Genomic DNA, 27,299 nt, shown 5'->3' with positions numbered 1-27,299 from the left:
ACAGAGCAGCACCTATCCGAGTGCCTGGATGTGCCTGCAGTGATGATGTAGGAGACAATCTCCTTATTTCTCCACTGCCTCCAGTTCTCTGAGCAGGTCCAGACCTCCGTGTTGCCTGTTTCCGGCTCCCCGGGCTGTGCAATAACTTTCTGGTGGTCTCTGCTGGGACCATTGATGAGCGCTTGTCCCAGGAGGATGGGACGTCTGTAACAGATGCTCATCCCTGACGTCTGTAGAGCATCAATTAGTGTTTATAGGTTTCCACCCCCATTTACAATGCTGGATTTGACCTGATAACCTAGCAGCAAGGGGCTCTGCTGCCTCTTCCTGGCCACATCCCATCTCAGCCCATTCCCTTGCTGCTGGGGGGGAAATGTGGGTGCTGCTCCCAAGGCCGTGGGTGTGAACTGGCACCAGCATTAACATGAGCTGCTGCTCTGTGGGGAATTTATGAGCTGCCCAGGGCAGACCCTATAAGCTCTGCCACTCCCAGTGGGATTTTGAAGGGGAAAAGCAAACCGAGCCCTCTTTCCTGTACACCCCTTCCTCAATAGCCCGCACTCATTATCCTGGAATGAAATAAGATGGATCTGGCGAGGCCCTGCAATTAGCTGTTATGCAGAGACCTTTGTTAGGCTGTTTTCTGTGCCCCTTGAGTTTCTACCATCTCCAGGCATCAGCTCCAGAGGCCCCAAGCCAGAGGGAAGCGCAGCAGCTCTGCTGCGGGAGCGTGGTCCCTCTGCCCTATCCCAGCTCCACGGGGCCTCGACACGCTCCCCCCTTGCTCCTGCCCCTCTCCCGGGGCATGTGGACCACTTGCTGTTTGGGAGCCTCAGATGAAATCCAGGTCTCGGGGAGAAGCTGTGAGATGCCACCATCACGCAAGGTGAAGGTGGCCGGATCGTGGCTGTCGGTCCCCTGCCCATGCTGCTTGTCCAGGGCAGGTGGGAAAACCGCAGTGGCAGGCGAGGAAAAAGCCACGTCCCCGTTGTGTGCGCGGACACATCTCTAGTCAGTAAAATATTTATTCCTCCATTATTTCACAAGAGTTGTTTTTACAAAAACCTTACAAAAATTTCCAAAACACAAACATGCAGAAGAAAAAAAAAATAATCCACTGTGGATCTTGTTACAAGTAATGGAAATGTACAAATAGAAAGGGTGAGAGGGAGCTTAGATTACAATAATCCCTCCGTCCTGCTACCCCTCCGTGGGTGCAATTTGTATCTCGTCTCGGTGAGGCTTCAGCATTGACTGACAAGCTGCGATAAGCTGCCAAGAGCACAGCAAAGGAGGGGCCCTAAGATTAGGAGCGAATGTTTTCAAATATATATATACATATAGATATTTAGTGAAGAAATATTTATTCCCTGCTTTTTTTAGGTTTACAGAAACGGCATCTGCAAACTATTAAATGGGTTTATTTTCATTAATGCTCTCAAAGAGGCAGCGACATTTATATCCCTGTGGTTTCATCTTGTATAACCGAAAAAAGAGCCCTGTGCTTTCCATGGGAATAGGACCCCCCCGGCCCCCTCCTCCTGCCCCAAGCGGCATGTCTCATGGCGGATGATTTGATCCGCAGTGGATCCATCTCCCCCCCTGGCCTGGCATGTCTCGACTTTTGTCAGGTCTCTGTGCGGTGTCTCGCTGTGGTCTGGGGAGCTGTGTGCTCCCCTTCTGACATGGCAAGTGGGGGGGGATACCAGCCCTGGAAATAGGGGTGGGGGGCAGAGGGTGGTGGGTCTTTAGGGTGACTTTGCTCCCTGGATGAGGTGGGCAGTGTCGGTCAGGCTGTGCCCCCTCCCTGCCTGCCATGCTTGAGGAGGAGGAGGAGGCGGCGGCTGTTCCCAACTGGGGGGCTGCATTGGGTGGAGCAGAGAAAGTCGGGGCTGGGGGCAGGATGGAGGGGCCAGTTCACCTCCAACCAGAGGAGATGTGCTCCTCTCCTGGTTCTCCCATCAGGTCTCCAGCTCCGGGTGCTGGGTGAGTCCCCTCGGGCAGGCGCTGCCTGGGGTGAAGCTGAGGGTCCTGGTGTCGCAGCCGCTGGGTACAACGTGCGGCTGCAGTGAGAGCCGCAGTGGGAAAGGGAGAGGATGCTCCTGGGAGCGGTGGGGACTCGGGTGGGCACATGTGTAGTTGGGACACCTTCAGCCTTGGTGTCACACACCAGAGGATGTTTATCTGGAGGAAGCACCTTAGCAATTGCTGTATTCCTCCTCAGATCTACTGCTACAGTCCCCAGCGGGGCTAAGCCCTTCTAGGCAAGTAGGGCTGGTGCATTCTCTGTCCAGGCCACTCGTCTGAGCTGGTGGTGTCCCCACGCTTGGCTGGTGGCTCTTTGCAGTGGGTGAGGAAAGGGTGGTCTGGTTTCCAGAGGGCTTTGTCCACACGGTAAAACCTTCATCACTCTGGCTCGTCCCCCATTGCTGCGGTATAGGCAGGGGAAGGTGGAGGGTGCGTCTCTCTGTGGCTCAGTCCCACAGGCAAAGGACTGGGGTGGTGTAAGCCTGGGGCAAGGTTGCCCACCCTGTGTCCCTCCCCCTGCACATCCCACCTTGCAACCTCATTAGGCTGCGCGGCAGGGTGGGACGAGGGGGAAACGATTTCCTTTCTGCAAAACCAAAAAAGCCCACCCCCATGGAGTCGCCAGCCCCAGACCCCCGCACACATCTGCGGAGCTGCCGACGGGGAGGCTGTGCCTCCGGAAGGCGAAGCCTGCTTTGCCGTTGGCACGAAGTGCTGGGAGCCGCCTACTCAGCTGAAACCCAACAGCTTTTTCCAATTTTCTCTTTCCCTGGGATGGTTCAATGACCTGGGGCTCTGCAGAATTGCTGGCAAACCCACCGAGGCAGGGCAGCGGTGCCTGCTTGGGGACAGGCGATGCTCCCCCCAGCTCGCGAGAGAGCTCACAGGCTCCGAGCGAGTCTGTCAAGATGCTTCAGCCCTCCTTGCCCCTCTGGGAAGGGACAAAGCCTGATGCTATCGACATAGGCAGCTCCTAAATGCAGGCAGCATGGTGCAGGGGGCTGGCCGGGACCGGCCGCGGGAGGGGCGAGCCGTCAGCTTCCCAAAGTCTCTCCCAAGCACCGTGGCTGGGGATGCACAAAGAGGCGAACACGCGGATCAGCTTCGGCACGCGCGGTTGAGTGCCGCGAGTTGCAGCCCAGCAGAAAGGGGGGCTCGCGATTCTCCCACTGCTGCATGCTGTCCCTGCGGGAGGAGAAGACCCAATAACTCTTTGGCTTTCTGGGTGAGATACCCAAATTGGTCAAATTCAATAGTCCAAGATCCTTCCATGTTTGGAAGCAAATTCTTGTTCCCTTGGCAAGTCTGTTTGTCCTCGAAGAGTGTGTGGGGGGTATGTGTGTGTATATATAGCCTTTATTATAAGGGTGTGCGGAAAAGCAAGTTTCTAACCAAGTTTGCTCCATATGTGGCTATAATTATGTGCCACTTCGGCCTGGGACTGACTCTACCTTCAGAAGGGAAGAGGAGAGGAGAGGTGCTGAGACGTTGGATGAGTGGCATGTGGGTTGGGCGGGCGGCGGGTTTGTCCTGGAGCGGCACAGGAGCTCCACGCTGTATCCTGGATGAGGCCACGGGGTGGGCTTTGCCCTGGTCAGTTCACGGTCGGCACCTGGTTCTGATGGAGGCTGAACTCTTTGGCTTTGAGGCGCAGGCTGGCGATGCTGTTGGCCATGTTCACCCCTTGGGTGGGCGTCGCGGTCCCGCTGGAGCTGTAGGAGGGCACAGTGCTGCGAGGAGGGAGCAGGGGAGGAATGAGGCACGGCCCACGGAGGAGTCCCCATGCCCCGTGCAGTCCTGCTGGCTTCCCAGGCCAGACTGGCCGTTCCCTCTTAGACATCTCCCACAAGAGCAGTCAAGGCTTCAGCATTTTTATGTGGCGGGATGCATGTGGGAACCCCTCAAACTATGCACCAGGAAGCCCTGCCTTGAGCTTTTGGACGACATGGCTGGACGTGGAGAGCTGGGAACCAGAAGGGACCCATGCCACCTCCCATGCCGAGATGTGGGAAGGGTCAACACAAGGCCAAGCAAATCCTTTGCGAATCCCCGCTCCGGCCCCAAAATACATGGAGGCAGGGAAGCCTGCTCAGCGGCAGGCAGGGGATGCTCAGATGGGGCTGAAACGGGTTCCCAAAGCAAAGCCAGACGAGCTCCTTTTGGCCCAGTAAAAATCCCTGTGTCCTCAGCAGCGGCACAGGGCTGCACTCCTGCAGCGGTGGGGTGGTCCCTAGGCAGCCTGTCCCATGGCCACCTCCTCCCCAGCTCCTCCAGTGCCTGCACCTACCTGTATGGGGAGGTGCTGGTCCAGGAGAGATACTCCGGGGTCAGCGCAGTGGGCCGCGGTGCCATGGGCTGCTCAATGGCTGCTTCTTGGCTGTAGGATTTCAGGAGCGATGCTGATCTGTTGGCCAGCATCGCCCTCTCATTACGGCGAAACTTGGCCCTTCGGTTCTGGAACCAGACCTGCACGGGGAGGGAAGGCGGTCAGCGGGGACCCAGTGCGAGCAGGGATGTCCGAAGCATCCGTCCTACTGATCGTGGTCATGTGCAGGATGAAACGAGAGAGGGGACAGTCCCTGCTCCCGCCTGCGGACAAGGCAGAGGGTGCTGTTTTCTCCCACACAAACCTTTGCTCACCTGGACTCTCGCCTCGCTGAGGTTGACCCTTCTCGCCAGCTCCTCCCGCACAAAGGCGTCGGGGTAGTGCGTCCTCTCAAAGACCCTCTCCAGAGCCTGCAGCTGGCTGCTGTTGAAGGTGGTGCGGTTCCTCCTCTGCTTCTTCTTCCTCTTGGCTGCCCCACGGCTCGGGCTCAGGCTCTCGCCTGTGGGGAAAGCACAAAAGAGGCCACATGAGAGCCAGACCCATGCAAGACCCCACAGACCCCACACGGGCACCCGGCCAGGCTTGAGCCCTCCTGGGGGTCTGCACTGCCCTGCTCCATACCAGCCGTGCTCCCTGCAGGCACCTGGGACTCTGCGGGGAGCAGCATGCGTGCAACCCTGTGGTCTCCATGAGAATCAAAACCTATTTCAGGACCTGCTGGAGCTTAGGGTTAAACCCAACATTTGCAAAGACCTGTGGTGGTTTCACGTCTGGCTAAAACCACCCGGACCTGATTTTGAATACCAGCCTCAGCAGATTCTGGGGCAGCACTTGACCCAAACTGCTGGGACTGCATCTCACAGCCCCCCCACAATGGGGACATGCCCACAGGTTGTCTTGGGCTTCGCTCTTGCTAAGGGTTTAGATCAAACTTTCATGGATGGTGATGGAAATTCAGCACTAAAACATCTCTGAGATGTGGGTCTCAGCTCCCACCTCCAGCACTCCCTGAAGCCCCAGCTGTGGCATGTCCCCAAGGTGACACAGCACTGCAGCCGAGCATCTGCTCGTCAAACCCTGGTCTTCAGAGCTAGGAATGAATGCCACCGCGTCTTGCAGAGCTCAGCCTCCGCAGTGTTTATTTCTGGCTTTGCTGGCTCATGGAAACATGAAGCTGAGGGTGTAGTTTGGTTTCTCAGTATTGATCTTGGGCTTTCAGCCAGGCTGAGATTAATCTCCTCTTTGTCACTAATATCATCAGGTTTAGGCAAGTTTATGAAGTCTTTTTCTGAGATACCCAGTCAGCTGCCTGCAAAGGCTTCATGGGGAACACGTCTCGCTGTCGTTCTTCCTTATGGAGGTACTGGTTAATTATTCTTTCTGTTAATAAAGCATCTGGATCCAATCTGTACCTACTGGTGGGAAAGTATTTTGGAATTACTTGAAATGTTAATAGTTTTATGACATTCTGATTCATAGCAGGGTTATACTGGGGTTTTCTGCTCTATATCATTGCAGAGGCCATGATGGCAGGAATTACCGCTCCCTGAATACGCTCAAGAAATAAATACTTGCTAATAAGCTATCTTGATACTTATTAAATAGATGTGCAATGTTTTCAGATACTTGAGCAAGTAACAAAATCTACTGGAAGGGATATTAACTCTCCTGCTTCAAGATACCACCAAGCTGTTGAGCAGGAGGAAACTACGGGTTCCAAGATCTTTAAGGCCATAAAAACCTTCTTGGACTTTAATTCTGAATAATCCAAGCCATGAAACCTCCACCAACAAGTTCTCCATCAAGTCCCTAAGGTCCCTTTGTGCCTGAGTATACCACTCTCAAGGGCTGTCCCATCCTGAGATGAGCCATGAGGACCAGAGAAACCCCAGTATCTGCTGGCAGGTTGTCCCTGGGACTAATCACCTTCTGCCCAAAGCAGGGTCCAAACTTAGAGCTACTGCAGAGTTTCCTTGCACCCTTCTCTGAAAACCATGCTGCTGGCTGATGCCACCAACACCATCCCGGTCCCAAACACGAGCCATGCCAGGGGATGCGGCAGAGGAGGAAGGGTTAAATTTATTTCCATTGCTGGCAGTGGCCTCCTGGAAAGAGCAGATGGCTTCTCTGGTGCTTTGCTATAGTGAGGACCAGTGCCAGGGCCTGGGAGCGCTGGGTGCCTCCAACACCCTGACCCATAAAGGGTTGAAGCGTTGGGCTGGGAGGAGATGCAGGGATGCGGAGGTGGGACCTGGGCACCACCACTGACCCCGTTCCCTGTCTCCCAGGCACATGCAGGGATGCTGCATCATTTTGACCATGACGGGGCCAAACTGCTGAGACCATGGGGAGAGGAGAGTATCCCTGGATGGGAAGGTGAGGAAAAGGAGCTCCGTCCACCTCCTAGGGCCTCGCTGCAGCCAGCGGCATTTCTCTGGGTCTTTTATTGTGTTCTAGGTGCATTTGAACTTTGGTTGACCATCGCTTGGGCTGGAAACAGCCTGGGCTCTTGTATTTGGGACATGGCCTTCTTGGTTGGGTAAAGACATGATGGACGGCGCCGTGCCTGAAATACGTGCAGGTTTGAGGCCCTTTGCCTGGCCAGGAAACCGCAGGCTGTCCTTCGCTGCCGTTCGTGTTTAAAGGCTCACAAATAAAATTCTCCAGATTCCCTCCAGCCCTTGTTCCTGCAGCTTCAAATGTTCTGCCAGTCTCTGCTTTCCAGTTGCCCCTTTTAGTTAAACTCCTTTTTTGGTCCTGTTTTCCTTCAGCAAGCTAACGAGCTGCTGGATTAAAATACATAAAGTCCAGCCATGGTTGTCCCTGAGTTTTCCGGGAGCCTGGGACCAAAACGGGAACCATCAGGCTGGGAAGGAGCTACAGGATGTAACAGGGCGAGAGACGTTTCCTTGCGGGTTTATAGCCACCCCGTAGGGCTTCTGGGGAAATTATAGACCAGGGCTTGGTTCAAAAAGTGCCGTCACCAAGGGCACCCGCTGCCCCCCCACCGAACCGGCAATGATTTCAACAGAACCCTAGTAAATGTATAAATAAAATTTATAAACCCCCTTTCGTTCCGTCCCCAATTTAAAATCTGGCTATAGGACTTTTCCGTAAGTGATGACTTCTCTCACCCACTCTAATTTGGCTAAAAGCAAGGAAGAGGAGGAAAGGTTTCTTAAATTAACTCTCAGACCAGCTCCGTAGGATCTGGCCCCATTTCTGGCTGGTTTCTATCTCCCCAAACCCACGGAGGCAAGAGCTAAATGGCCACAGGAGCCGGGCGGTGCCGAGTGATTCCCATATGGGGCTGGCAGGCGTGCTGGGATGGAGATTTAAGATCGGAATTGGGTCAGGATGTGTCTGGGTGCCAGTGGTTCCTGGGTGGTTGGAGAGCTGCAAGCCCTGGGCCATGCCTGGGTTGAGGCATTTTGTTCAGCCCCTATTGCTGGTTTTAATGGAGGGACCTTCTCCTGCACCACGAAATCCCATGGGATGCTCCAGGGAGCTTCTTGGAGGTGCTAGTGGCCAAAACCCCTTCCCCACCTACTCACACCTCCCCTAAAACACGCTGCACCCCAGTGTAGCTCAGAGCTCCCCAATCCCCCACAGAAATCTTTGCTTTCCAGCTCAATCCTCTGCTGTGTTCGTTTCCCCCGGCTTTTTCCACCCCATCTCTGTACTGCAGGGAGGCAGCTCCGCGCCCGGGGCGCCTGCCTGGGTCCTCTGCTCCGCTCAAGGATGAGCCTTGGTAATGGATCAACATCTTTTCCCCATTAGCTCAGGCATCATAGGCTTGTGGGACCAGATAAATGCCACCCTAATTGCTGGTGGCGTGCATCTGACAGGTTTACAGCGTGCAAAGTCAGGCCGGATCACTTCTATCAAAGATGCTTTAATAACCCCAAATCAGCTTTCCAAAAATGAGCATCGCTAAGGGCTCTGCAGCGTTGGAGAAGGAACGGGGAAGGGGATGGGTCAGGTCCCCTGAAGACCCCCTGCCATCTCTCTGCCACCCATCTGCGGGAATCGGATTTAACCAGATTCGCTGACACCTTGATGGAAGAATTGGAAACCGGCTCCCCGCCCCAATGGGCTTCCAGGAATAAGAGTTTGTAATTGCACGACGTTAAAAACCAGCTCACCGCCGTCTTTCCTTTGCCCCAAAGCAGTGCTCGGGGAGATTACGGAGAAAGGCGAACCCTTGCCTTTGTCAGTTATAATTTGGGGGTTCGTTTGGGGCACGGCTGGAGGCTTTGGCTTGATTGTCCAACCCTGAGGTCAGAGGAGACTCCTGAGCCATCCCCCCAGCCACCTTCGCCTTTGGTGTATTTATCTTCCACTGATTACAATTTCCGCTAAAGGGAAAAAAATGCAAGGGAAGGGGGAAAACGGGGGGGGATAACGTTACCGAATAACGAAAGATGACATGGGAGGGAGGATGGGGAGAGGGAGGCGCAGGGGTTTTGCACAGAGCAGGATGGCCTGGTGTGCTTCACAAAAAAAGCCTTAAATTGCCCCAGTGTGTTAGAAAAGACACGAGTCTTTTCGCCCATGATGTGGATGAGTTTTGGGGTGCTGGATGTGGCCTGGGTAACCTCCAGCCTCCTCTCCGTGATGCCCAACCTCAGGCAATGCTGCCTGCCCAAGAGCTGCAGGCAGCCCGGGAGGCAGCACTCCGCCCTATGAATGCCATGGGGTGCTGGGAGTCACCCCAAAACCCTTCTCCGTGCGGGAGCACCGACGCTGGCAAGCCTGGACCGCGCCATGCCGGCGAGCCACCCTGCTGCCAGGAACTGGGAAGCGACTGGTCCTGCCCCATTTGCAAAGGCAACGGCCCCAGCGCCGCCGGGTCAGAGCCGTGCTGGTTCAGCTGAGCGCCGACCAAACCCGCTTTTCCAGCTCTTGCCTTTTTCCTCTGTGCTTCCATTAGTTTTCCATGGCAAGGACTCGGCGGGTTTCAGCTGCCGAAGCCTGGGCGCTGGGCTTGCCAAGGGGGGCCCCACGCTGGCAGGGCCCCCAGCCTCCCGTGCAGCAGCCGCCGAGTGCTGTAAAGAGGTAATTTTCACTAGATTTCCACCGAGGCTTTGGCTTTGACTTACGACCTCCATTAGCGAACGATAAACGACCTCCGTGCAGCTGTGATCCAGACCTAACCAGCATTTAAAATCCAAGCCACTTGCACGCCTGAGCCCCGGGGACCGCGACGTCCCTGGGCAGGGATGCTCCGAGCGGGCAGCTCATCCCTCAGGATGGCTTTCGGTGGTGGGCTCCATTGCCAACCGTGCTCAGTCTCCTGCTGCGGGGCAGCTCCCCTCTGGGCAGCCAGTTTGGGGGGTTTCTTTGCAAAATGCTCATCCCAGAGCGCAGTGTTCGCTCAGCACCGTCCCTGCGACGCGGGATGGTCACCTCGGCTGACTGCAAGCTTGTCTCTCCCCGGGATGATGCTGCAAAACCCCCCGCGTGCGCCGCCACATCCCGGGATGGGTTTTGCTGGCTCCAGCTCTGCCACTTGGCTTTGGGGTGCAAATACCCCCCTTTTTCGGGGGCTGTGCCAGGAGGGAGCGAGTTCAACCCTCTCCAGCAAAAACCCCAGGCTACATCTCCTCCAATGTGTTTCATTTTCCATTGCGCTGCAGACCCCGGAGCCCCGAACAGTTTTCTGCCGTTAAATTATTTCACGCGTTCCGTTTATTTGCAAGCAGTTTGCCAAAGACCTTTTAAGCTTTAAATTTTTCACCCCCCCAGCCAAATGATCAAATCTGCCGTAACATTTACTTCCCTTCTCTGCCTGGAATGGCATTTTTTTCCCCCTTTTTTCTTCTTGGATATAATTTAAGGGTTGAAATAGCCTGGAGGGAATTAGCTGTAAATTCTTCCTAAGACAAATAAATTCAGCCCTCTAAGTTTCTACGTTTTTCAAACTGTTGAGAGACGTTTTGGGTTTGTTTTACTTGAAATAATGATCGTGGCATATCTGACCCTCAGGCTGCGGCCGCCTTTAACCAAATAAATAGCTTTTATTAATTAAGGTTTATCCTTAACAAATAAAACCCCAACTTGATCTCGGCCGGCTGAATTAGCAAAAATAAACAACGGGTTCTCCGGGCACTTGATGTGGATTTAACAAATTAACGCTGGGCCTTCATCAGGGAAGCCGCAGGGTGGTGGAGGCCTTTTACAGCCAAGAAATCCTTTGGAAAAACAATGTCTTTCGTTTCTCCCATGGTCTCTCTCGGTAAACATGTGGACTCCCTTCATCCCTTTATATACTCGGGGGAAGCGAGGAGAGCTCCGGCGATGACGTCCGCCAAAGTTTCATGTGCAATTGTTTAACTTGTTCCTCTAAATCATGCGATGGGGAGGAAGCGTTTCCCTTCAGATCGCGGCGAGCAGCGCCGGAGCAAAGCTCTCGGGTTTGGGAATTGCCCCTCCGCGGTGTCTGCCCACTCTGGCTCCTTTTTATCCCCTAACCTTCAGCTGAGACACCCAGAGCCCAGGGGTGATTTGGGGGTGCGCGGGCAGCCGAGCACGGCTGAACCCCCTTTCCAGAGGCTACTGCCAGCACTGCCCTGTCTTGGGACGTGGTTGGGAACAGCCTGGGAGCCCCCGGGGGGTTCGCCTGCCCACACTGGGGCTTTGCAGCGAGGAGGGATGGCAGGAGGGATGCTCTACAGGCCACAGGGGAGCTGAGGGCTTGTCCCTGCTCGCGGGCGCAGGCGGCACAGGGTTTGTCGCAGAAGTGATGGTGGGAGCTGCCTACGCTGCTACAGGTCTTTCATCTCCCCACATCATCTCAGGAAGCCTGGGGGGCTGAGCAGCAGCCGGGAAGCTGCCCCTCCATGTGTGCTGGGTCGCCCAATTGCGGTGCCTTTCCTGTACCCACCAGTGAGCCCAGCTTGGGTGCATGGGACCAACACGGTGTCACAGCTCGGGGGCAAAACCGTATCGGTGTAACTCCATTTTTTGGGTGCTTTCACCCCACTACCCGGGGGAGAAGCCCCTTGGGGCCACCAGCCCCTGCCCACAGGGTGCTGGTCCCAGCTTTGCTCAGCACGATGCTACAAGGTCCAAACCCATCCCGGCAACAACCCGCAGGCATGGGGGATGGGGTATCCCTGGGGAACGGGGGCTGCCAGCTCCTCCCCGGGCTCTCCCGCTGCCGGGAGTGGGCTCCAACCTCCTCGTCCCGACCCACCGCTGCTCCCTGCTCCCCCTCCAGCCCAGCCCCAGCCTCGCGAAGACCCCGGGAATGCCGGAGGCTCTGGGGGGGGATTGAAGCCGGGGGGTCCAAATGTGCTGAGTCCGAAGGAAACTTTCTCGGCTCAAGTGGCGTACATGAAAAATTTAAGAGAGGGGCAAGTCTCAGCTACTGGAGAAACATTACAGCGAAATGTTTCCGAGGATGTTTCACCTCATTAATTGTGAAAAAACTGAAACGCTGACACGTTTTTACAGGCTGCCAGTTTTGCTGGGGGAAAAGTGTCTCTGTTAAAAAGGAGCAGCAAAAGCCTGGGACCAAGAAAGAGGCCAAGGCTGTCCCGGGAGGGCCTTAGCCTGCTCTCACTGACAGGCAGCAGCAGACTGTTTTATGGTTATCGAGCTGCCGCCGCACCAGCCAGAAACCACCCAGTGCCGCGGTTCGCTGCCCCCGGCTGTGTGGACACCCAGTTTTTGGGAGGATCCTGCCTGACGGTGCTGCGACCCCGGGGATGCTCCGTGCACAGCCTGCACCCCCTGAGCCCAGGAGACTTTTCCCCTTGCACCCCCAGAAGCCAAACTTGCTGCTCGGCAGAGATGCTGGGGAATGCTGTGGTGTCTGAGCACCCATCGCAGCATGTCCAACTGAAAGCCTGAGCAAGCTGGGAAGGTCCTGGAGAGCCAGCTGAGCCAGCAGCATCCCTGCATCCCAGCGGGGATGTGTCCAACCTGTGCTTGCAACCTGATGGAGGCACTGAAGCCTTTTTTCGGCTCATCCCCATCTTTAGTGCAGCAAACACGGTGAGAACATGATGCTTAGCTAGCTTTTGGGACCAGAAAGAACCTGGAAAGGAGGAGCCCCATGTCGTGGGACGCTGCCTCTCTTAGGGACGGTCCCAGCCCAGGAGCAGCCACCAAATTCATTGGCGAAAGCTGTGAGCGGATTCAAAGCCAGCTCTCCAGCAAGGGCGGCGGTGATTTATCTACTGCAAAACCCAAGCACACAAGAGGGACAAGATCAGGAGGTCACAGTGAGGAGGGGAGGAAGAGAGGGCATGAAGGAAGAAGGGGATGAAGAGAGAGGAACCAGGTGCTGGAGAAGCCAGACGAGGACCCGGCCAGCTGAGTCGTGTGCTGTGATTTAGAGAGGATGCCCTGAAAGTTGAAAGCTGGTGAAATCCACGGGGCTGCAGTCGTCTGCTCCAGGTAAAGCCCCAAGGCTTTGACGTGCCCAGCACTCCCCGAACACTTCACAGCCCTTCCCACCATGCCAGAGCCTCCTGCCCCGGCTGGAGGCTCATGCACAGCCCAGCACAGTGCTTGCCCAGCTGAGGCCAGGCCCCAGGAACGGTGTTTTGGCACGGCCAGCTCCTGCGTCAGCGGAAGCGTTTAATGAATTAATTGCAGCCGCGTTCCCCGAAGGAGGAGGCAGAGTCGGTGGGATGCTGTCAAGCCTCGGCAAGGGGCTGGGGAACACCTTTGGCTATGAAGCTCCGGTGGGAGAGGGCTGAGCAGCACAAGAAATCCCCCCCTACTCTCCCAGGTGGCTGGGGGAGACGGTGCCGTCTCCCGCCTTTTACCTGGGGTGGGAACCGCCTGCCCGTGGGCAGACTTTTGGAAAAGGGGACATGGACAGACCCTGCTGCTGGGCTGACCAGCTCCAGGATGCATCCTGGCCCCAGCCTGGACCCTGAGGCGGGATCCAGACCACAGAGCCTGGCACCATCAGCATCCCCTGAAACAACGGCTCCAGAAACAGCCGTTAAAGCCGTGCAACGGTGTTGGCGCCTGGCACGGGGCTCGGCGAAGCCTCTTGCTGTGCTTTCCCAGCCGCCTGGCTCCCGCACACCCCGGGAGCCGGGGCCGAGGCCATTGTGCAGGGCCGCAGGGCTCAGACTGCCTGGCTGCACCCGCTGACGGGTGGCAACGGCCCAGGGCATCCAGCCTGGGACCCCGGGCGCCGAGCACATCCCTTGGGCTCGGTGATCTGCAAGTGAAAAATTCCCTCCCAGGGCCGTGCCCGTGCGGCGGGTGACCTCAGCCTGGCGAAGGGCTTTCAGGAGCTGCCAAGAGCATCCTGTGCGCTCGGAGGAGGCTGCAACCGCAGCCTGACACAATGGGCTGTCCCGGCTCCAGCGCCGCCATCGCCTCCATTGTGTCAGGTCTCCGCAGGGATGGAGCCGCAGAGGAGCCGAGCGGGGGACGAGTCAGGGTGCTGCTCCCCGCCAGGTACCCCAATTTTCCCCCCAAGGGATGGCAGGGTGAGGAGAAAAGCCTCCCGGGAAAGGTCCATCGTCTGCGTGAGTTTGCCAGGGACGGTGGCACTGCGGCAGTCACTGCTGGGCGCCCCGGTCAGCTTTGTGTGGTCAGGGTCTGGCCAGGGTCTGGCATCTCCCCTGCTCGTGGCAGGGGAACATGCAGCTCAAGGGGGTTCACTCCCTCTGGGGTTCCCCTTTGCCTAGATGGGGCTGGGGTCACACAGAGCCTCCGAAAACTCATCCGCGATGGTGCCGGTCTGGGATGTCCCTGCAAATGCCAAAGAGGGAGAGGGGGAGACAGGATAGATATAGAGATGTGGTGCGTGTTGTGCCACGGCTCCCGACTTCGCCCAGGGATGCTCAGAGAGGCTGTGTCAGACCAAAGGCCTCCTCGGGCGGATGCTTGGGGACGCGGGGCTGGGGGTGGCAGGAGCTGCTTGGCCGGGTGAGCCGATGCCCTCATGGCACAGCCAAGCGCCTCAGGAAAAGGCACCGCGGTGGGTTTGAAGCACCGAGCCGGGCCAAGTACAGAGCAGCACCGACCAACGGGGGAGCAGGAATTTTAATTTTCTTCTCCCACGAATCTGCCAGCCCCCGTGGTGGAGGCCCGGGGACCAACAAAAGGCGCTGGCTCTCCCCCAGCTGCCGGCGGCCGGGAGCCTCCCCGGCGAGGAGGCATTCACCGGGGGGGTTTGCTTTCATCTCCCGGCCAGGAGACCTTCTTGGGGTGGGACGAGACCAGCACTCGGGCTGTCCTGCACCTCACACCACCGTAGCACCCCGGGATGCCCCTGGGGACGAAACCCCCAGGTACCCACCCGGGACGCAGCCTCCCCGCTTTGCCAGCGCCGGTTATGCCGTGCATTAAAATAGCTGAGCGCAGAGAGTGGCAGCGCCGGTGATGGTTAACAGATGTGTGAACGGGGTTCTGCGGCGCGGGGAAACGGCCGGCCCGGGCCCCACTGCCAAAAGGCTGGGGTTTGGGTCAGCCCCGGGCACCGCAGCGAGGAGGTCCGGGCAGAGGGAACGGCCACGGTGGCTTCCCACAGCCATCGGCGAGTGGGATGCTGGGACGGATGATGCCAGGACGGACGATGCCAGGACAGACAGACCCCACTGTTCTGCGTCAGGGCCGAGCATGGCAGATGCTGCTTCTCTCCCCATCCTGCAAACCTTTTAGGCACCATTTGGTGCATCCATGATGCAGCCGCGGAGGCGCCAACATCGCTCGCATGCAGCCGCCTGACACAACAGGTTACACGGTTTCCCAGCAGGGCACGGGGCATGTGTAATTAATTAACGCTAATGAGACTTGTGCAAGCGCCGGCCCTGAGAGCAGCACCCGCCTGCACTTGCAAAGCTCCACCAAAAACTCAGCTTTAACTGCAAAGTGGGTTTCCCCGGGGGCTGGGAAGGGGACGGGATGGCGGGTGCCTCGGACCATCACGGTGTCGAGAGCTTGCTGGGACTTTTGCCTGGTGTTTAAAAAATAAAACTAATCAGCCAGGGCTGCATAGCAGGAACGCTGTGTAGAGGGCTGGCTCCCAGCCAGGGACCCCTGGCATGGTGATCCCAGCCTTCCTCTCCCTCCCCCGCCCCCCAAAAAAGGTGGTTTCTTGAAATTTAATAAGCGAAAGCCCATGGCAAGCCAGCCCCAATGGCATCTGGCACTGAAACCCAACACCAGCCCACCAGGTTAAAGCACAGACCCCACTGCGTCAGGGTCATTGCCAAGAGGGAGGGAAGAGGACGGGCAGGGACCGGGGGGAACGGTGGGAACCCCCCGGTGTCCCCTCCTGCCACCTCCTGCTACCGACTCAACTCCCCTCTCTTTTTTGAGGCCAACTGGGTGTTTTTCACACCCAGGCCAAGATGCCACCGAGCACCCATTTTATCAGCGAGCGCCAGCACCTGCTGAGAGCCCGTCCCATGGCCGCTGGCCAGCATCCCTGGACCAGGGACACCAGCACATTTGGCCAGGGCATGGGATGGGTGCAAGCCCCCAGCCGGGACCCCATCCCACCACCGCTCCAAGGAGGACCCTCGTGGGTGCCTGCACGCACAGACATCCCGGAAACCCTCGCCAGCGAGCAGCATTGCTGTCCTCCGGTCTGGTTTTCATTTGAGGTCGGTGGCCTCTCGCCAAATTTATTGTAAAACATTCATTTTAATAAGTGGCTCGTATCTTTTTTTTTTTTTTTTTTCCCCCAAACCCAGCCCGGTTAACTGTTTCCAGGTTAAAGCAGAGCTGTGCGTGGTGGGGATGGTGGGGATGGCAGGGACGGCGGGGATGGAAGGGATGGCAGAGATGGCGGGGACAGTGGGGACGGCAAGGAGAGGACGGCAGGCCGGTTGCTGGGGGCAGGTGCCAGCCACGGGGAGGTCACCAGGGGACACCTCGGAGATGCCAGCGTGGAGGCAGCTACATCGGGGTCCCGCTTCTGCAAAGCCCAGCGGAGCTGAGACCCTCACCCTTGTCACCCCAAGCCTTTGTCCCCTCCGAGCCCCCAGGAAGCCCAAGCACCATCTTGCCACACTGGGGACCCTGACCGCAGCACCCAGCTGGCCAAGTCCCCAAAATTCAGCCAGAAGCAAAGCGGGGGACACGCTGGCACTAGTGGTTGGGGTCCCAGGGTGCGGGTCAGGGACCTCTGGGCACTCTTATACAAATCCCATTAAAACTTAACCCCCAATGGGTACCCAGGTCGTGTTGAACATGTGAAGGGCTTTGTGAAGTGGACGGTGCCTGGTAGTTTAGTTTCGACATTTGTTTTAAGTTTTATAAACCTCTAATACTAATAGAAATGCTTCAGTGTCTTTTAATTTAAATGAAAACAGTTATTTTTTTAATTTAAAAATTCCCCTGAGGTATTTACAACCCCTAAATTACAGCCATGTGGCCGGCCCAGCGAGAAAGTGAAATCGGTGAGTGGAAGGAGCGTGGCGGCTGCCCCGGCCCAAGCCAAGCCCAGCACAGCCCCGAGCAGCACCACACCAGTGGCTGTCCCCATGTCACCCATGTCCCATCCACAGCACCCCATGGACAGACTCTGCTTCACACCTTTGCTGGGGACACAGGATCCCAGTTCAGCAGGCAACCAGCCCCGCAAACTGCTGCCGTGGCTGTCCCCGGCGGGATGGCATCCTTCTGTCTTTCCTGCCTTCCTTCTGTCCTTCCTTTTTTGTCCTTCCCTCTCCCCCCTCTCCCTTCCTTCTCTCTTTCCCTCTCCTGAACCACATCAGGCTGCTGCGGGCAGAGGCAGGAGCAGCCCCGCAGCACCGGTGGGTTCGGAGATAGGAGCTGCCCCTGCCCGATACCCCGTCCTGCGCCCTGCTCGGCCGTGCTGCTGCCAGACCAGGCTCTTTGCTCCCCACCACCCACCCAGCGCTGTGTGCGGGGTCCCCTCTGTGCTCCCCTGCAGCATCACTGCTACTCCTACCCCCAACACAGCCCTGCAGCAATGCAACCCCCCCCCCAGCCCCGCAATGCCCTGCATGGCTCAGGGTGCAACACGACCCCCCCACACACACACACACCGCAGTGCACTGTACAGCTTGGGGTGCAATGCAATCCCCCCCCACCTAAGCAATGCCCTGCATGACCTGGGGTACAACGCAATTCCCCTGCATGACTCAGGGTGCAATGCAACACTCCCTCCCCCTGCAATGCCCTGTACACCCTGGGGTGCAGTGCAACCCCCGACACACGCACATTGCATTGCCCTGTACAACTTGGGGTGCAATGCAATCCCCACCCCACCCAAGCAATGTGCTGCATGGCCTGTGGTACAACGCAGTCCCCCAGCATGACTTGGGGTACAGTGCAACTCCCCCACACACACTGCAATGCCCTGTACAGCTTGGGGTGCAATGCAACACCCCCCCCAACACACAGACACTGCAATGCCCTGTACAGCTCGGGGTGCAATGCAACATCCCCCCCAAACACACACACACTGCAATGCCCTGTACAGCTCGGGGTGCAATGCAACACCCCCCCAAACACACAGACACTGCAATGCCCTGTACAGCTTGGGGTGCAATGCAACACCCTGCCAAACACACCCACTGCAATGCCCTGTACAGCTCGGGGTGCAATGCAACACCCCCCCAAACACACACACACTGCAATGCCCTGTACAGCTCGGGGTGCAATGCAACACCCCCCCAAACACACACACACACTGCAATGCCCTGTACAGCCTGGGGTGCAATGCAACATCCCCCCCAAACACACACACACTGCAATGCCCTGTACAGCTTGGGGTGCAATGCAACACCCCCCCCCAAACACACACACACTGCAATGCCCTGTACAGCTCAAGGCGCAACACAACCCCCCCGCCAATGCCCTGCACAAGTCGGGGTGCAGCCCACAACCCGGGGCGGCACGACCTGCTGCACCCACCCCTCTGCTCCAGCTCTGTACCTGGGCGCTCCCCGCAGCCCCAGGCTCGGCTCCCATGCCTGCAAGAAGCGCCGGGGCTCTGCCCCCTCCCCGGCGCCCCGCTCGCCCCAGCGCTGCCATGTGCTCCCCGGCGCTCCCCCGGCTCCCCTGCCATGTGCACTCCAGTTTCCTTGCGTGTGAAGCCTGCAGCCTCTCAGATTCAGTGGCTGGAAAGGATGGCGCCTCTCCACATCTGGTTCAATGCGCGAGCCTGGCGCCTGGCTTAGCCACAGTCTCCATTCAGAGACACACAGACTTTAATAGACTCATACAATTCTTCCTGATCTATCACTGCAGCCGCAGCTGAAAAGCTGCTTTATTATATGCACTCCAAAGGGGGATGAGGAGGGAAGGGGAGGGGGCCAGCGGCTGGCGCTGCCGCTCTCTGAAGGCTCCCAGCCCACCCGGCGTCCCCCCGGGACCTGAGCTGTCCCCCCCACCCCACCCCAGCCCTGCCCTGGCTCCTGGGGGCCATTCGCCCCCCCCCAGCCCCAGGGTGAAGGAGCAGCGCTGCGGCCTCGTTATGTCTCCTGTTCAATTAACGCCTGCGGCCCCCCGAGCTGCCGTTTGCACCCTGGCAGCGTGCACGGATGGAGCAGTCCCCAGCAGAGCTGCAGGGGAGGGGGTGGCAAAGGGGACTCCGTCTGTCCCCCTAATGTCCCCAGAGGGGTGTCACTCCCCCCCCAAAGCTGGGACAATTTCCCCCAACCCCTCCAACATCGGCATCCTTTACCCCCCAGCTCCCTGCTAGGGGATCCACAGCCAGAGCTGCTGGCACGGGCTGCCCGTGGGCGAGGGGCTGCCTCACGGGCAGGCGCCGGACCCCCCCACACACCCCCAGTGATGCCCCCAGCAGGTCCCATTGCTGGGGCTGGTTTTCCCAGGGGAAGCACAGGGCAGGGAAGCATCCAGCGAGGGATGCGGAGCACGGACAGGGCATTTTGTTACGCCATGAGAAGGCTGGAAACCATTGCCCGCAGCCATGTCCCCCTCGGGTGAACGCGAATGTTGGGAATGCCTCAAGGGTGAGGGTGGGATTTTTTCTTTTAATTCTCGGAAATTTGGGGGCGTCCAATGAGAAACAACCTGGTTCTGCAGTGCTGGGGCCGTGCTGGCCAACAGGCATTGGAAAACCGCATTGAAACCCCAGATCAGTCCTTCCTCCCCAAGAGGGTTTGCTTTCCCCATCCTCCCTGACCCGGCCGGGCATCGCCGGCCCCGCGCAGGCACCGGTACCGGGCAGGGGGTGGCTGCCTCTGCCCACCGTGCTTTCACCCTCTTCCCAGTCTCTTTTTCCAGCCAGGAAAAAAACCTGATCTGCATTAACCCTAGTCTAAATCCTTGCCCAGTCCCAGCTCAGCCTGGCCACAACCCACTGCCCCGGCATTTTAAAGGATGCTCTGAGCCTGCTCCGTGGCTCAGGGATCCCATCCTGGGAGGATAACTCCTTCCAGCTGCTGCTCACGCTGCAGGGAGGGGATGAGGTGCCAGCCTGGGGACACCAAGCCTCTGCCAGCCCCAAAGCACCCGGGTCCCATCCTGCTTCAATCCTCATCTCTTCGGCTCAATGATTTTGCAGCTCTGTGGGGATAATTCCCCGCGGCCGGAGAAAATCAGCCCCGGGGAGAAGGGGTGATCGGCCCCGCTCCCTGGGAGAGAGGAGGGTTTCTAACGAGGCAGCCTCAAAGCCCCAAATCATTTCATCAGCCTCCCAGCTACAGACACACGCCCAGGCTCTCTTAAAATGCTGATTCGTTGAAATTCACCCATCTTGGCTGCGCAGAGTCAAAATTTCATATTTTTCCTGTGAATCAGCCCCGTTCCCTGAAATAACAGCCCAAAAGGAGAGGGGAAATAGTCTTGTACTGAGCTGTTCCTGGTTGAGCTAGACATAACAGCCCGGGGGGGACGGGCAAGGTGTCCCCACGCCCCGGCACACTCCTGGGCTGGGCATGACTGTGCCACGGGGCGTTTGAGCTGCTGCTGGGGCTTAAAGCGCATCAGTGGGTGCTGCCGGGGCTCCCAAGGGAGTGGGGCAAAGCCCTGTGTCCCCACCGCACGTGGGACCCTGCCGCTGTCCCCTCTGGACCCTGTTGAGCAGTGGCTTTTGCAGCTCTGCCCCATGCTCCTGAGCCCTTTCTCTGCTGGAAAGGAGGGTGGGAATGAGCATCCCCCACAGCAATGCCTGCCGAAAACCCGGCTCGCTGGGGGTGCTGAGGGGAGAAAAATCCCAGCAATGAGAAGTGGGGGGGAAAAGTGAGTTTCTTGCCCTCCTGGCCCAGCCAAGGCTGCTCTGGCTCTCGGGCTCCCCAGCAAGAGGGGACCCATCTCCCCAGGCCCTGGTTTTGGGTTTTTTTTCTCTTTACCCTCTGGCAGCCACTCTCCCAGCACAGATGCAAGCGTGTGTGGGGAGCCCGCAGAGCCCTGCAAAAGCTGCACAAAACATGCTGGTATGTATTTCCCTGCGTCCCTGAGGAGGGCTGTGAGCGAGCAGGGCTGCTTCCCGGGGCTGCAAAAGCCCCCGCTCCAACCCAGAGCCCCCCGAGCTGGGGTGGGGGGAGCCTGGAGCCCAGGTGGGGGTGTTCAGCCCATTTGGGGACAGATTTTCCCCAAATTGGAGCCCAGGTGCCACCAGTCAGTAAGAGCCTGGCTGCACCCCAGGGCACAGAGCATCCTCCCAGCGCACGGGGAGGAGTGGGACAGTGAGGGGGTGACACCGCAGGAGGAGCGGGATGGTGAGGGGGTGTCACCGCGGGAGGAATGGGATGGTGAGCGGGTGTCACCCTTCGGGGCTGGAGGGGACAGGGAAGCACAGAGCAGTGGTACCAGGGTGGGCCTCATGCCAGAAGCCCCATCAGACCTGGGGTCTCCCAGCCGTGACCCTCCCCTGCCTGCGCCTGGCAGCAGGTTTGTGCTGCTCTGGCTGGTTTTGGCAGGGCTGTGACCTAACTCAGCCTCTTGTCCCGCCTGCGCCATGGGAAAAGCATCGCTCCCACCCCCTGCTGTGGTTTTTGGATAGATGAGACCTGGGGAACCAGTTTCCCCTCATCCATGGGAAGGGGACCACATGCAGGACAGTGGGTCCCATGGCAGTGACATAGGGTGAGAGCCGTGGGGGGGCACGTCCCCAATTAGGGAGGGGGAAGCCTGGCTGCAGGGCTCATGCTGCAGGTTTGGGCTGTCCCCTGCAGCAGCCCGGGAGGGTGCAGGGTGGGTCCCTCCCCATAGCCCCTTTTTTTCCTGACTGGGATACGCTGGGCTCCCTGCAAGCGGCTGGAAACCGTCTGGGCGAGCCGGGACACGTCAGGCTCCCCATCCCTCCCTCGCCTGTCGCCAGCCTCGCACTAAGCGCAAACAAATGTGGAGGGCTGGGAGGCGGGCCGGGGCGGGGAGCTCCCGCCCGGATTAATTGGCGCTTACTCAATACACGCTGATGGATGCTGCACCGGGGACCTGCCAGCATCGGGCACTAGACAAGTGCTGGTCTTGGGCACAAGGCCCGGCTGTGCTGTTCCCTCCCCTGGAGACCATCCCGCCCCAGCAGCCCCGTGGGCACCATCCCTGCGTGGAGAAAAACCCCTTGTCTTGGGGTCTGCAGCCCTCAAAGCCCTCCAGGCAGGGAGGTGTCCCCAAGCAGGCACTGGGGACAGTGAAGTTGACATCCAGTCTCCGAGAGTCATGGCCGTGCAAGGATGGCTCCTGTCCCGGTGCCACCCAGCCCGGCTGCGCTGGCCTTACAAGGACCGAAACAGCTCGCCTCCCCGCCCTGCTTCGAATGCCACCGTTCCTGGCTCTGCCACGCAGGGACTGTCCCCGCCAAGGGCCCTGCAGGAGGTCTGCCAGCCTGGGAGGATGCCACAGACAGGGGCTCCTGTGCCCAGGCACCCTCAACTGATGCTGTTTTGGGGAGCAGTGAGGGACCATGGGTGCTGTAAACCCTGCACCCCAGCCTTGCTGCTCACCGGCGGGTCATGTCCCACCCCAGTGCATCCCAACCTCATCCCCCAGGCCGGGGCGAGCAGGTCGTGGTGCCACCCCGAGCAGCAGGGACCCCTGCTGTCCCCTCCTTTGGGGGACAAAAGCACGAGAGCCTCTCCTTGGAGAGCTGCAGCCACGTCCATCAGACACTTCTCAAAGCCTCTTCCCCCCACAGGGGCTGAGCTGGAGTCCCGACAGCCCCGTCCCTCCCTGAGCAGTCATCCAGAAACCATGGAAAGCCTCCCAGCAGAGGGGCTTGGGGGATTTCCAGCACTTTTGGGGCTGTGGAAAGCAGATGGGTGCTGGAGAGAAGGGTCTGACGGGTCTGGGGTTACGGGGCAGGGGGCCTCGTTTGGCTCCCCATGCCTGTGGCCCAACCTCGCTGGCCCCAGGGGTCTGTATTGCCCTGAGCCAGGCACAGGGGGTCGGCCACGAGTTAATGATGCTGGTTTTAATTGCAGCCAAGCCACGTACGTGCACGGATGTCCCAGGGAAGGCAGATCGCCACGGGTACATCCCGGCCCTTTTTCAGCAGCGTTATGTTACAGGGCTGCCTCCTGCCCACGCAGCCAGAGGGGCCGAGGTGTCCCCGAGCTGTACCCCCTGTCCGGTGGGGACGAGCGGCATTTGGGAAGGCAGAGAAGCACAGCCAAACTGTGTCCTGTGAGCCAGGACCAGCACAGCCCCGGGGCTGAGCCACTATGGGGACATCGGCTGGGATTGCTCTGCCTCAGGGAAGGTGTCTGAGCCCTGGGAGCAGCTCAGGGCTGCTTGGGGCAATCAGCCACCGCTTGGCCCCAAAAGCAAGCCCCTTCCCCTTTTCGACTCTGTTACCAGGTCCCTGCCCCTCCCTGCCTCGCTTCTCCCTTTTCAACTGCCCTCGTTTACGTAATTAAAACCAATTTGCTGTAATATCATCTTAATCCCCTCTGCCCCCTCGGATGCAGCCTCTCCTCTCACTTCATCGCTGCTCTGCTCAGCATCCTCACAGCCCCAGCACGAGTCGGAGGGTCCTGGCTGCCCCAGGGGTGAGGAAGGGGCCCCAGGAGCTGTTCTGCAAATGGGATGCCCGGCGGCCACCACATCTCCCCATCCCATCGCCCGGTCCCACTGGCCATAGCTGAACGGGCAATGTGTGCCTGCCCCATGCCGGAGGATCCCCTCGGAGGGGCCGCAGTCCTTCCTCTGAGCCCGGCCGCGACAAAAGTGGCTCTTTCTGAGTTTTCAGCCCCAAAGCGGCCGCCGGAGCCAGTGCCTGACTCCCTCTCCCATCCTCAGGCGGCACCAAAAGTAAGTTCATTGTTTGAAAAGCCATCAGTCAAGGCCTGCTGGCTAAAATTACCCTCCCGCTTTATCATCTTGAGAACATTAAGGGCTGTTGTTAACAGATGTTTCGCGTTACACATTATTTGTTAGTCTAATGAAAGGAGGTGAACAAGCTTTCAAGACCTCAGAAGTTGTGCGGAAGGTTTTCGATGGGAGACTGCTGCACCGCTCCAGGGGAGGATGAAGATGAAGATGAGGATGGGGACGAGCCCTTGCCACCCTGTTGGTGTTTCCTCACTCTTGCCTAGCTTGTGGGATTTCTGCTTCTTAATTTGTGGGTGCCACGAGAGCAACGTGTTGCAGAGATGATATTTGTACTTGTCCTCCCACGAGGATGCGCTGGGTGCCCTCAGGGCCAGTTTGGGCCTGGGGCCAAGGCAGGGGCTGAGCAGCTCCCTTGGCTGGAGAGGGAGGTGGGGACGGCTCTGGTCCTCGGTGCCAGTGGGAAGGGATGTGCCAGCCCTGCAAGGGACTAACGGAGGGGCTGCTCCTGGAGGAGAGATGTGCCCAGGGCCCCGGACACGGGGCTGCCCCCAGCCACCCTCCCCAGCTGGGAGGGCTGTGGGACCAGGGGTGGTAGGTGAGGGCGGGGAGGAGTTGAATCCCTCTCTGCAAAGAATAAAACCCTGCCCCGAGCTTCTCCGGCTCTGCCAGGCTCGGGAATAGAAGCCTCCTCCTGCTGCGGCCGCCTGGGGAAGGGGAGAGGGTTTTGTGGAGGTCACAGTCTGCTGAGCACAGCCTGGGGCTGCCGAAAGCATCCCTGCGCCAGCTCTGCCAGCGTGGCCCCCCGGACCACGGCGAGCCCTGCCAGCGGAGGGGGTGCCAGCAGCTTCGCAGCAGGCTCGGGGCTGCTCTTCCTCCAACCCACTGGCATGATGACCCTGATAAGGGCTGCCCAGCCGGAGTGCAGAGCCAGATCCTGCAGAGACACACTCGGGTACGGGGGTTCTGTTGCATTGATAATAAACCCGCTGCCACTGACCTGTGGGGCTCCAAACTTGCATTTGGTGGAAAAAACCCACAATGGTGAAGAAGAAGACGAGAGAAAATGCTGAGAGGCTGTTTTACTTTAGGATGCCAATAAAAGATAACGTTACCAGTAAAAGTTTCTCTGCTGTCATCACGCTGATGCCGAAAGCATCGCAGATGTGTAGCAAAAGGCTGATGCTCGCAAAGGCAGGGCATTCGCCTGGTATTTCAAGTCTCCCCATCTCGATTTAGGAAATTGCATCCCAGCTTAGGCAGTGGCAGTGGGTAACGGCTCTCACAAGTCGATGTTTGCATGCACGCAGGTTTTCTTCTCTGTTTCCTTGTTCTCTTCTTGCTCACCGCTCTCAGCTCCCATCGCTCAGGTATTTCTCCAGGGATCAGGGAGAGAAATGCTTCCACTCCTGGATGGGTTGTTGGAGCATCCCAGATGCTGACGGTGTCTTCATCACTGCAACCTTGCCGAAACAGGTGCTAATGGGAAGTATCCCCCGTGGTCCAGTGGTGCTGGGATCAGCAGGCCAAACACCACAGGGCCTCTGCCCCAGGACGAATGGGCTTTTAGGGTGAAAAATGGGCTTGCGGGATCAGCCAGCCCCCTTGCCTCTCTCTCTCTGGTATTTGCATCACCCCTGGTCCCCACTGAGCCTCTTTGGGGTGCGTTAGGAGCTCAGCAGGGTGGTAGTTTCTCTGCTGTTTTGCAAACAGCCCTGTGAGATGAGCCGGCTGCAGCGGGCTGGGCTGGGTTTCCGAAAGCTGTGCTGATCCCACACAGCATACTGTCTCCCCTTACGGTCCCGTCAGCGGGCGAAAACCTCCCCGCAGTCCCAAAGGCAATCCGAGAAGTACAAACAAAACCCAAGGGAAGGGGAGGGAGGATGGACAATAATGCCAAAAATACCAGATACCATCCCAGAAAGCGGCGCCCAGCCGCACCCAGCCCTCAGCATCCCAAGCAGAGGCAGGCTGGGGGCTCAGGGGGGCTTCTCCGTGGAGGAATGAGGTTGTGCAGGGAGTGAGATATAGTTGGGAGAAAGATGCTTCAGACCTGCATGCAATGTGGGAGCCGCGGGAGGGTACAGAGAGAGCACCCTGCACGGGAGGAGGGGTTCCCACCGGGAGCCCCTCACTGCAGCTCTGGGCAGCCTCTGGGGTGGGCTGAGCCCCCTTCACTGGCACAGCTTCCCGGGTGGGCTGTGCACCCCTGGCCAGGCGCGGGTCAGGCCCTCGGCAGGGCCGTCAGCACCCCAGGGCTGCGCTCCAGGGGCCGCAGAAAACAAGCCCAGGGTACCAAAGCCCAGCCGGAGGGCAGTTTTGGGGGATACCACCCCCAGGGTCCCCTCGGGGTGGGCACCACAGCCCGGGCCGTGGGGAGGTGGCGGGGCTGCACCTCCACCCCACGCTCTGCCTCCCCTCTCCTTCTCCATCCCCACCTCCCCTCCGCCGCCTCTGTGCCCCGAGGGGACCCCCGACTCCGCGGGGGGGGGGGGGGACTCTGGGGGCTGTCGGGTGCCCCCGAAGCGGGGCTTTGCCGCAGGGACGGGTCGAATCCTCCTCACCCGTGCCCCGGGCACCGGAGCCGGGATGCGCCGGGGCCGGCGGAGCGGCGCGGAGGGATGCGCGCAGCCCGGAGCGGGCGGCAGCCGCGGAGCCCCCGGGCAGGCGGGGTTGTCCCGTTAAAAACGTGCCTCCTGCCAGGACCGAGCGCCACGAAGCCGGGTCCCCGGTCGGTCCCCGTCCCCTCTCCCAGCTCTGTCCCCGCCGGCCCGTTGCTGCCGGTGCTACCGGCCCGGAGACGCGCTGCGGCGGGCGCCGGGAGAAGACCCGCTGCGTCCCGGTCCCCATGGCCCCGCCGGGCCGCCTCCGCTCCCCGGGCCCGGAAACCGAGGCGGGGACCCCGGGGGAAGGGGGGACCCCGCAGGCCGCGCAGCCCCGGGACGCACCGGTTGCCCGGGACCGTTCCGTACCCGGCACCTCCGGGAGGCAGCCGGTGCGGGGTCCCTCCCCTCGGTGCGGGGTCCCTGTGCCCCCTGTCCCCGGTGCGGGGTCCCTCCCCTCGGTGCGGGGTCCCTGTGCTCCCTGTCCCCGGTGCGGGTTCCCTCCCCTCGGTGCACCGTCCCTCTCCGCCGGTGCGGTGTCCCTGAGCCCCCACCACCCCGGTGCGATGTCCCTGTCCCCCGGTGCGGGCTCCCTCTGCCCAGCCGTCGGGGTGTCGGCACCCCCGCAGCTCGCCCCGACGGGGGTCACCCCTCGCCTCCACCCGCCCCCTCGGTCCCCCCCCACCCCCCCGCGGCGGGGGGACACCGACCCCCTTTGTCCACGGTGCCCGGCGCTGCGCACGGGACACCGGCTCCGCATCCCGGCCCGGGGCAGGAGGGGACGGCGGGGACACCCCGTTCCCAAAGCTGCCCCAAACCGGGCGGGGGGGGGACACCCCATCCCGGGGCGGCGGGACTCACCGTCCTGGGGCGCTGCCTCGCTGCCGCTGCTGCCTCCCGACGGCTCCGGCATGGCCTTGCCGCCACCGGCGGGTGGGGGACCGGCCGGGGGGGTCCCGTTCATACCGGCCGCTACCTCCTCCAGGTCGAGGAGGTGGCTCACGCTGAAGTTTTTCCGGCTTTGAGGATTTTCGGGCGGCTCCGGGCCGCGCACGGCGCTGGGGGCGAACGGCTTGTCCATGGCGAAGGCTGGCGCCGAGTCCATGGCTCCCACCCCCAGCCCGCAGCCCACCCCGAGGTGCCGGGCCGCT

At 59.5% G+C, this 27,299-nt stretch overlaps 1 protein-coding gene across 1 annotated transcript; it reads right to left on the bottom strand.

Moving 5' to 3' along the window:
• Positions 1-1,551: 1,551 nt before the first annotated feature.
• On the bottom strand, positions 1,552-27,253 carry PRRX2 (paired related homeobox 2). Its single transcript, XM_050907959.1, has 4 exons — positions 27,010-27,253; positions 4,669-4,853; positions 4,316-4,494; positions 1,552-3,758 (listed from the first exon to the last, which is right to left on the bottom strand). The coding sequence occupies exons 1-4, from the start codon at positions 27,251-27,253 to the stop codon at positions 3,623-3,625; spliced, it is 744 nt and encodes a 247-aa protein (XP_050763916.1). The 3' UTR covers positions 1,552-3,622.
• Between the last annotated feature and the right edge of the window lie 46 nt (positions 27,254-27,299).

Source organism: Gymnogyps californianus, chromosome 18, assembly GCF_018139145.2.
Source record: "Gymnogyps californianus isolate 813 chromosome 18, ASM1813914v2, whole genome shotgun sequence".
Lineage (NCBI taxonomy): Eukaryota > Metazoa > Chordata > Aves > Accipitriformes > Cathartidae > Gymnogyps > Gymnogyps californianus.
The sequence above is the reverse complement of the archived record's forward strand: the minus strand, read 5'-3'. Positions and strand labels throughout refer to the sequence as shown.

Bases quoted from the DNA above. Each gene is read 5' to 3' on its own strand.
- PRRX2 (XM_050907959.1), bottom strand. From the start codon at position 27,253: ATGGACTCGGCGCCAGCCTTCGCCATGGACAAGCCGTTCGCCCCCAGC. The intron at 4,854-27,009 runs GTGAGTCCCGCC...CTTTCCCCACAG, and splicing joins CGAGGCAGCGCCCCAGGACG to GCGAGAGCCTGAGCCCGAGC. The intron at 4,495-4,668 runs GTGAGCAAAGGT...CTCCCCGTGCAG, and splicing joins TCAGCGAGGCGAGAGTCCAG to GTCTGGTTCCAGAACCGAAG.